Source organism: Gadus chalcogrammus, chromosome 20 (assembly GCF_026213295.1).
Source record: "Gadus chalcogrammus isolate NIFS_2021 chromosome 20, NIFS_Gcha_1.0, whole genome shotgun sequence".
Classification (NCBI taxonomy): domain Eukaryota; kingdom Metazoa; phylum Chordata; class Actinopteri; order Gadiformes; family Gadidae; genus Gadus; species Gadus chalcogrammus.
Window position 1 is genome coordinate 3,105,058 of NC_079431.1, and position 10,000 is coordinate 3,115,057.

A 10,000-nucleotide genomic window follows, 5' to 3' on the forward strand; every position below is an offset into this window, starting at 1 on the left:
ATAATGATTGGACAAAAATAAGATCCCGAGATTTTAGACACAGACAAACACATTTACATTCAATATAATTATTTTTAGCAGGTAAAACATTCTTCCAACTTTCATCACAGACAATAAAAGCAAATGCAATCATAAGCCCTAATTCTTTTAGAAGGGGAAATAACGCTATACAAATACAAAAATATTCAGAGCATGTGTTACATTTGTTTCAACAAAGCATATCAAACCAAGACCGACAGTCTTGCTAGAAAAACATAAATTCAGTCTATGTAGCAAGTGGCTCATTTATGAAGTTGATTCTTTTGAGGCAATATACAAAATACCCTCCATAGTAAAACTAACATCAGTATGCCTATGATAAACGGGTAAACCATGTTTGACTCAGATGTGGTTAACCCAATATTTATTTTGTGTATCAAAATTGTCTGAAGTGACACCAGTAAAAACTCTTTCTACTGTAAGTAGAAACATCAATCAAAAGTCCACTTCATTCTGATTGGTTCCTGAGGATTCTCCGGTCTTGAGCCGACAGCACGTTTCTCCTTAGCTTATCCAACTGAGGGAAACAACCAAGAAGTAGAGATTAACAAGGCAAGGCAAGGCAACTTTATTCATATAGGCCTAGCACTTTTCATAAACGAGGCAGACTCAAAGTGCTTCACATAGAACCATTGTCACACAATAAAATAAAATAATAAAATAGCATAGGTAAAAGAAAACAAAGGCAAAGTAAAAAAAAAAAACATTCAGAGTAATACAATTTAAATAGGTAACTAAGAGAAAATAAAGGCAAAGTAAAAAAAAAAAGCATTTTAGAACGTGCAATGTATTAAAATTTTAGCAGGAAGCTAAAGCAAACATAAAAGTCTTCAGTCTTGTTTTAAAAGACAAAAGTGTAACGGCGGCGCGGGCTGTGACAGTGCCATCAGAGACGCGTACCTATCCAGGAGACCACGCAGGTCTTCTTGCACTCCTCCTCCGTCGCGTGGCGGTTGTCGTTGCCTCCGCAGCCGCCGTACCAGAACTGGGCGCAGGAGTTGGCCTGCTTGTCGTAGTACCACAGGATGGTGTAGTCCCTGCAGGTGCCCTGGCTCAAGGGCAGGCTGCAGCTGGCGCTGACGGAGGTAGACACTGAACGCACCAACACGACGGTGAGATGAGTCATGTGACATGTGTCTACCTTAATGGACACACTTATTGTATTTTGTACGTCCTGGCACTTAATGTACGCATTTATTGTATGTTGTACGTCCTGGCAGTTAATGAACGCACTTATTGTATGTTGTACTTGCTGGTACTTAATGTACGCACTTATTGTATGTTATACGTCCTTGCACTTAGAAATAGTTTTGAGCGTTGTGCATTTTCTTATCCTAGCTATCTTCGTGTATACGGGGAATGGGTTAACCTAGGGATTGTTAGTGCTTGGCACTTGGTTCTATGAACATCCTTACTGTACCGACAGGGACATATTGTAGTCTCTCCTTCTTCTGACATGTACTTATTGTAAGTCGCTTTGGAAAAAAGCGTCTGTTAAATGCCCTAAATGTAAATGTAATGTTTGAGATGAGGCCTCATCAGATATTAGAGTATTCGTTTCCATGGTGAGTTTGAGTAAAAAGGTACTTCCTGCTTACCTGAGGTTGTGATTGACCCTGGTTGGACCTGATTGGAGGAGAAGGTAGTGACGATGCCAGAAGTGGATGAAGTCACCTCTGATGATATGGATGATGAGGATGATGGTAATGATGATGATGACGGTAATGACGATGATGACGATGAGAATAATGAGGATGAAGATGACGAGGACGATGAAGAGGACGATGGTGACGACACAATCGACGTAGAGGACAGGATGGTGTCCATGAGACGGGAGCTCTCCTTCACGGGGGACACGGACGTGGTCTTAATCCCACGCAAGTGGGTCTTCAAGTCCAGATCTTCTCCGTCGTCCTCCTCCACCTTCGTTCAAAAGAGCAGAGAACATTTATTAAAAGTTACATGGTAAATGGACTGCGTTTCACTCAAAGCGCTTTACAATATTGCCTCACATTCACCCATTCATGCACACATTCACACACCGATGGCGGAGTCAGCCATGCAAGGAGACAGCCAGCTCGTCAGGAGCAGTCAGGGTGAGGTGCCTCGCTCACGGACACCTCGACACTCAGCTAGGAGGAGCCGGGGATCGAACTAGAAACCTTCCGGTTACCAGCCAACCCGCTCTACCCCCTGAGCCACATGCCGCCCTACATCGTGTCGGCAACCTCCCGATTAAAATAATAACTCAAGCAAGGTTTTGACTTTATTTCTTCAAACTGACCTTAGCCGGGAGGGGCCCGGCGTTGAGGGGCAGGGCGAAGGTGTCTCCGCGGCTCCGGGCGGTACTCAGGCTGTGGATGAGTCTCCTGTTCTCCAACTCCTCCTCAGCGGTGATGAAGCCGTTGTTGTTAGACTCGGTCCTGCCGTCCCCATTGTTGCCGTGGCCGGTGCTTCCACGACTGCCGTGGCCGGTATTCCCGTGGCTGGTGTGGGTGTGTGCGATGCGTTCTTCAACGTATCCATTCAGTACGTTCCCGTTGTTGCCATGACCATTATTGCCATAACCGTTATTGCCGTTACCGTTATGGCCATTACCATAATGACCGTTCCCGTTGCCGTTCCCGTTGCCATTCCCATTCCCATTCCCATTCCCATATCCGTTCGTCACGCGGTTGTAGATAAGTGCACCGGTTTCATCTTCACAGAACTGGCTGACCAGCTGAGACTCCAGTGCTGAAAAAAGACAGAAGACAAGTCAAGACGTTTTCAGAGTCAAAACAAAGACACGGTACCGTTCTGTAACAGAACCGTGATCGATGCTTCAGAAGAACCTCGTTCAGACGCTCACCTGGCAGAGTGTTGAAGTCGTCGATGAGGTACATGTGCTCCGTGTCGGGGTCCGAGGCGATGAGGTTCAGCTCCTGGAGGAAGTCGGCCTGGGTCGGGTCCGAGGAGTTGACGATGCCCAGCGCGTACATCTCGATGTTGGCGGCGTGCGCCTCGCGCACCGCCAGGTCCAGCTTCACCGGCTCGCGCCTGTCCGTCTGCCCGTCGGTGATGACGATGGCCACCTTGCGGACGCCGTTCCGGGCGCTGTAGAAGGCCTCCTGGGTGGCCTTGCGGATGGCCGTGCCCGTGTAGGTGCCCTCGCCCATGTAGGGCATCTTGCGGATGGCCTGCTTCACCTCCTGCTTGGTGGCGTGGCGCGCCAGGTGGAACTCCAGGTGCACGTCCAGGCTGTAGAGGACCAGGCCGATGCGGGTGGCGTTGCGGCCCACCGTGGTGCGGTCCACCAGGCGCGTCACAAAGTCCTTGATGATCTCGAAGTTCTCCGGCCCGACACTCTCCGAGCTGTCGATGACGAACACCAGCTCCATCGGCCTCTCCTTGCACTTGACCCCGCAGCCTGAGGAACGGACACATACATGAATAGTGTTGATTGGCAGTGGTGTACGATAACACACGTACGGGGTCAATGCTTTTCTAACCAGTGGCCACTCAAAGCGCGTTCAACGTTCAACCATTCATGCACACATTCACACACCGACGGCGGAGTCAACCATGCAAGGGGACAGCCAGCTCGTCGGGAGCAGTCAGGGTGAGGCGTCTCTCTCAGAGACACCTCGACGCTCAGCTAGGAGGAGCCGGGGATCGAACTAGCAACCTTCCGGTTACGTACTGTTTCACAAATTCATCTCAATACAATATGGCTGCTCCGGATTTTGGTCCTCACCACATATTTCTTTGATGAGCTTAATGATGTCGTCTCTCTGAGAACAAAAGGAGGAGAGATGTATCAGGTAAATAAGCGCTACGGTCGCTCGTCTGTACTGTAGTTGATCACCGGTTCGTGAGACAAACTTACAGTGAGGCCTGCCAATCCCTTCTCCCCCTGCCTTCCCTAGGGGATGAAAAAAAGGACCAACATTAAATTATTTCCTGCATTTTAGTATGATAACAACAAAGATGAAGCCTTTATTGTTTACAAATGACACAGAAAAAGTCAGCCTTAGGCTTGAGCCTCTCATACTACTAACGTGTGTGTGTGTACATATAGGGTTTACAGTGTTTATCATATTAATATTTATAGGAAACATATCCCATTTAACTCACAGACTCTCCAGGGATGCCATGGTCGCCCACTTCCCCCGTCGCCCCCTTCAGCCCTCTCTCTCCCTGGGCTCCGCGGTCGCCCTGTCACAGGGGGACATCAGGGTCACAAGCAGCCCTCACCGGGGGCCACTGAAAGGGTTCCAGAACTCACGGAGGACCTCCTACCTTAGGGCCGGAATGCCCCTCCCCTGCGGTCCCTCTCGGCCCGGTCACCCCCTGAGACCCGGGGTCACCCTGTAATCATTCAGAACGGGCGGACACTGAGTGGTGATCGATCAAAGCGATTGCAACATCTTAACGTACGTGTAAAGATTGTGGATCACACATCAACGTCTGCTCTAAGGGTGATCAACAGGGGAATATGTGTTTGAGGTGTGGTCAACTATAATCCGTGCGGGCGATACATACCTTCGGGCCTTGGATACCTTCCCCTGGGGGCCCGGATGGTCCCGAGGGTCCCGGTCTCCCAGTGAGGCCCTAAAGGATAAGACAGTTTGAATGTGCCGTGACCTAGACTCAGACAACCCATAGTACTGGTATTCGCTCTGTCCGGGTGTGTTGCTCTACAAAGTGTTGTGTCTCCCTCCAAACTGTGGTGAGGGGATGGATCTATTTAACGTGATGGTGGGTCTTACCGGGGCGCCCTGTAACCCTTCTCCTTGTGGGCCTGGTAAACCGGGAAGTCCTCGGAAGCCAATGTCTCCCTAGGGGACAGGTGACACATCAGTATTAACAGTAGAGCATGTGCACTCAATCAATCAATCAATCAATCAATCAATCAATCACTCGCTCACTCGCACACACGCACACACGCACACATGCACACATGCACACACACACACGGATGCGGTGCTCAAACGGTTGTAAAGTGAGCACATTAAAGTTGTACCAACCTTGGGCCCTTGGATTCCTACGCCTTCAGGCCCCTGCTCTCCGCTCAAACCAGGCAAGCCGGGAGGACCCTGGGGAACATTGCATCAGGCCATGACATCACATTTCAACACATGCATGCCTGCTGGGCGATGTTGTATCACTGTTGACGAGTTGTACCCACCATGGGGCCGGGGAAGCCTTCGCCTTTCGGACCCCCGTAGCCGGGGAGACCGATGTGGCCGCGGTCGCCCTGTGAACGCAGAACCAGCGGTGAGTACCGTCGCCTCAGGCTGCTCTGTCTGTCACAGTGTGATGGTTAGGAACGGTTCAAACCAGAGGAAGAGGGACAGTCACAGGAGAGGGCTTACCTTGGGGCCGGGCAGCCCGTGTCCTGTCTCTCCAACGGGCCCCGAGGGACCAGAGGGCCCGAGATCTCCCTGAAGGTGGCGTCCAAGAAAGGGGAAAACATTGTTACGGTTGTTACGGTTGGGATGCGTCGGGATATGCAACCCGATGGGATGATGCATCGCCCTGGACTCTAGCCAAGGGATCTCACACTGCAGGCCAGGGGTGTACCTGTCAGGACCTGAGCCAGGTGACATTGTGATATATAGTGTGCGTGTGTGTGTGCGTGTGTTTGTGTATGTGTGTGTGTGTGTGTGTGTGTGTGTGCGTGCGTGCATGCTTGCATGCGTGTGTGTGTGTGTGCGTGTCATTATATGCCTGTCTGGTGTTTGTGTGCATGCGTGTATGCTTGCATGCATGTGTACATAGGTGCATGCCTGTGTGTGTGTGCTTGCCTGCGTGCCTGTGTGTGTGTGCCTTGCTGTGCCTTGCTGTGTGTGTGTGTGTGTGTGTGTGTGTGTTTGTGTGTGTGTGTGTGTGTGTGTGTTACCTTGGGACCTGCTATGGACCGGCCCTGGGGACCAGGAAGGCCGAGCCGTCCTGGGGTTCCCGGTTCTCCCTGGAAGACACAGAACCAACTTTTCCCTTCATGTTCACCATGATGATTGGAAGCATTGATGATCACAAATGGGCCTGAAATCAGCCATCACAGGATTTTACAATGTTTATGTTTTTGATTGTATTTCATTGGTTAGGGGTTAGCTGATTAGTTCGGGTTAGCTGATTGGTTGTCCTGTGTGTGTTCACCTTAGGCCCAGAAGGTCCGCTCATCCCGGGAGGTCCGTGTAGCCCTCTGATCCCTCTCGTACCCTGGTCGCCCTAGGAGACGAAAACACACAAAGCATGATTGAATTGAAACCTTAACCAGACAGGTTAAATACGAATACAGACACCACAGGCCTTAATCACAGAATGGCCACCATCTTGTTTCTAAACTCCGGCAAGGTGGGGGGAACGGCATTCCAAATTCAGTACCCCGCCAGCTCAAGTTTAAAACAAAGATGGAACCAAGATGGCCCCCATTAGGTGAAAGAGGCCCATATGTTGTCAACACTTGACAAACAAACCTTTTCTCCCTGAATGCCGACTCCTGCAGCTCCCTCAGCACCTCTTAAGCCCGTTAAACCAGCTTCACCCTAGAGAGGATGGAGTCCAGACACAAAGAACCAAGCTTTAAGACCTGCTTTCATTTGCTCGACTTGTTAGACAGATTGTAGTTGTCAAAGTGACGGATGAATATTGTAAAAAATCTTCTTTTTTTTTAAACGTAATGAATTTTGCTGGGACCGGTGGTACTGGCTCTGAGTGGGGCCGTACCTTCTGGCCCGGAGCTCCGTCTTCTCCAGGAAGACCAGGCAGACCAGCCAGCCCGCCGGAGCCAGGATCTCCCTGATGGGAGCAGTGCATGTGTGTTAGGGTGTTGAATGAATTCATTCACAATGCAAAAAAAACGATCTGTTTGAGAAGATCAACTCTCGTACCTTTGTACCGGGCTCGCCAAAACCTCTCTCTCCTGTGGATCCCTGTTCTCCGGGGAAGCCTTGGTCTCCCTGGAAAATACATTCAGCAAACAAAATATTTTTGTTGAGATTGGAAAAATCCTACAAAGACAGCTTTCTTTGTTGTTAATCCAAATGTAACAAGTATAACTTTTTGAATACCAAAATCTTTGCAGACTAGTGAAGAGAAGGCTTTCAACCTGTTGGTTTTTATCCCCTTATAAGAGTATACAAATATGCTGCTAACAACATAGGCCTACATGTTAATGTAATTTCCTACAGATACATTTCTTGGCACAGTAGAACACTAGTGCTGCTGACTGTTGAACTCTCTAGCGCCCTCTAGTGATGGAACGTGTTACTAACACCCTCCTGTGTAGCGGAGGTGGAGTGTAACTGCCGGTAGCCGTTAGAATGCGTTGGAAAGGCAAGGGTGATTATGTGGACGTTAATAAACGGGAATCGTCTTAATGAACTTTCCGGTAGAAACCATATAACCAATAGGCAGAGGGGACTGTGACACATTTACGATGCCCTCAGGTTAATCAAAATAGAGGCTCTGTTTAGAGTCTAACCCTAACCCCAACTAATAGGCTCTCTGGAAGACACCCTTCCTGGGTCACTTTTGACGAACCTTTGATCCGGGTAATCCTTCTCCCTGTTGGCCCCTGACCCCTGGGGGTCCTCGGGGCCCCTCCACACCCTGGAAATAAAACAGAGAGCAGTGTTACTGCAGGTACAATAACTGGGTTTTATGTATGTTAAATGTTAGTCTGTGTACAAAGTAGTAGTAACACGTTCGTCCGGACTTACAGTGCTATTTATTGAAATGCATGTCATAATATTAATTCCAGTGCAATTACATTGTATTGTATACATTATTTGTACTTATATAACCTGTGCTGTTGGTTGTGGATGATTGTTTGTGAAGTTGATTTTGTTGTTTCCCCTTGTCTTTTAGGACCCCTTGACATTTACTGCTCTGTTTCAGAGTAGCGCTCCTGATTTAGTTGTATTCTGTACAATGACCAACAAGTATTTTTATTCTATTCTATTTTTACGACAGGTGGGCACCTTGCTCACAGCAGGGGGCCGACAGGTAGACTACTGCAGACATCGGGGTTCGAACCCAGAACCTTTTGGCTGGGGGTCAGACACCTTAGCCACCCGACTGTGTGTTGATAATAGCTGTTAATATCATGCTCACCTTCTCTCCCTGAATGCCCACTCCTGCCAGTCCGAGCGGTCCCGTTGAACCAGGAGATCCGATTTCTCCCTGGAGGGCGAAACATCAGTCAGGTGAACGAGGCGAGAACGGCGGGAATAAAGTGCTTCTAGCTCATAAGCTAGGCTAAACGTATAGGACCATACGTTACACATAGTCCTGTACATTAACGGAAGGCTAGTCTACTTTCAGTCGTTGACAAAGAGGTACAATCTTTACAATCAGAACATGACATTTGTGAAACCGATAATTTCCTCACACCGCGAGGAAACTATCACTCTGGAAATGTTCTCATTGCCCTTTATATTTAATAACACAACAACACCGTGTCCTGCCCTAAAGGTTCCACGGTTCTCAGACGAGTCCGGGCTCGCCTCCCCTCGGTTCCTTAATGAAACCACAGCGGGGCCGACACACACAGCTTTTTTTCTTTTATGTGGATCGCATTCGTCGTCACCTGACGTGTTTACTGCCTACCTTCTCCCCTTTGATCCCCATTCCCGTCTGTCCTCTGGTCCCCCGGGGGCCTCCCAGGCCCCGGTCCCCCTGTGGAACAAAGCAGACCCCCGGTGAGCTGTCTGTGTCCGTCAAACACACACGGAGCCACTTAACGCTGGTCCCGAGCCAGCGCCGCATTGTTCTGACGGCTACATCAGCAGGCCGAGCGGCGAGTCTCAGCCTGTTGCAAGATATGGAGTATCCTATAGCAAGTGTGCGAAAAGTGTGTGTGTGTGTGTGTGTGTGTGTGTGTGTGTGTGTGTGTGTGTGTGTGTGTGTGTGTGTGTGTGTGTGTGTGTGTAGGTGTGTGTGTGTGTGTGTGTGTAGGTGTGTGTGTGTGTGTGTAGGCGTGTGTGTGTAGGTGTGTGAGTGTGTGTGTGTGTTTGCCTGTGTGTGTGTGATTAATTGCATTATAATTGCATGCAGTTGCAAGGTTGTGAATAACAACATATTTATGACTTGAAATACACAACACAGACGAATGCTAATTAATATGTAAGTAACTCTATCTGTTTAAGTCTGTCGGTTGTCCTATACATTTATCCATAGGGTTTTCCCTACTAGCCCGAGGAGATAAGATTTAACACAAATAACTAGGATTCTAACAGATGTATGCTTGCTTCAGGGTATTTTGACTCTGGGGTAATCTTCCATTGTCTACCTTTAAATCAAATCCAAAAGTGTGTGGATGTCGTCCTGGGGGTAAATGGCAGAATTATACTGTGTGGGAGGATGTGTATGTCAGCTTTTATTAGTTTTGTAATTTACGAAGTTCCACCACAATGCTGTGGTTAGATGATGTGTCTGCTACTGTTGTTAAAGTCAACTCAAACCCCAAATATGTAATTATTAGGTTTGAATCCGAGTCCTATCTACAAACGAAAGAAATTGGAAAAAATGTCTTCCCATTTCTTGAATCCTCTCAGGAAAACGGCACGAAATACTGAACGACAAATACAGAACTACGCTATTTGAACTTATTCTGTATTTGTAGATACCTGCGTTGTGTGTGTGCAGATATTATTTTATCCATGACATGAGCATGTTTAAGCTTGAAGAAGGGGGAGATGCATTGTTTCCAAAGGCATAGCGCGCTAGAAGGATCGTGGATTGATATCTCTCCAGTGAACTGCACTCCTAAATGGGTTGGAACCCACCAGGGTGTACTCAAGATGAGAGCTTCACAGATGAAGCCTCTGTCTTCCTCAAGTGCAAGGTTACATAACATAAGTCTGATTCCTGTCCCCATCGGTGAAGTATGCTCTCGTGCCGGTACATGATGTGCTTCCACAGCCAGCTCGGATGCGGCTGGTGATGGTGAAATAGCTTTCTGACAGGGCTGCGT

General features: G+C 48.5%; 1 protein-coding gene across 1 annotated transcript in view; it reads right to left on the bottom strand.

Moving 5' to 3' along the window:
• The window catches only part of col28a2a (collagen, type XXVIII, alpha 2a), a 19,266-nt gene that overhangs the window by 56 nt on the left and 9,210 nt on the right, over window positions 1-10,000 (bottom strand). Inside the window, exons 15-36 of the mRNA XM_056580557.1 lie at window positions 8,635-8,703; window positions 8,140-8,208; window positions 7,567-7,635; window positions 6,915-6,983; window positions 6,751-6,822; window positions 6,501-6,569; window positions 6,181-6,252; window positions 5,924-5,992; window positions 5,397-5,465; window positions 5,210-5,278; window positions 5,049-5,117; window positions 4,791-4,859; window positions 4,564-4,632; window positions 4,321-4,389; window positions 4,156-4,236; window positions 3,908-3,943; window positions 3,776-3,812; window positions 2,891-3,448; window positions 2,324-2,775; window positions 1,638-1,962; window positions 940-1,131; window positions 1-556 (exon numbers count right to left, since the gene is read on the bottom strand). The exon at window positions 1-556 is cut by the window's left edge and continues 56 nt beyond it. Coding sequence (XP_056436532.1) covers window positions 549-556; window positions 940-1,131; window positions 1,638-1,962; window positions 2,324-2,775; window positions 2,891-3,448; window positions 3,776-3,812; window positions 3,908-3,943; window positions 4,156-4,236; window positions 4,321-4,389; window positions 4,564-4,632; window positions 4,791-4,859; window positions 5,049-5,117; window positions 5,210-5,278; window positions 5,397-5,465; window positions 5,924-5,992; window positions 6,181-6,252; window positions 6,501-6,569; window positions 6,751-6,822; window positions 6,915-6,983; window positions 7,567-7,635; window positions 8,140-8,208; window positions 8,635-8,703 — 2,661 coding nt within the window. The 3' untranslated portion in view covers window positions 1-548. The remainder of the gene's footprint in view (window positions 557-939; window positions 1,132-1,637; window positions 1,963-2,323; window positions 2,776-2,890; window positions 3,449-3,775; window positions 3,813-3,907; window positions 3,944-4,155; window positions 4,237-4,320; window positions 4,390-4,563; window positions 4,633-4,790; window positions 4,860-5,048; window positions 5,118-5,209; window positions 5,279-5,396; window positions 5,466-5,923; window positions 5,993-6,180; window positions 6,253-6,500; window positions 6,570-6,750; window positions 6,823-6,914; window positions 6,984-7,566; window positions 7,636-8,139; window positions 8,209-8,634; window positions 8,704-10,000) is intronic.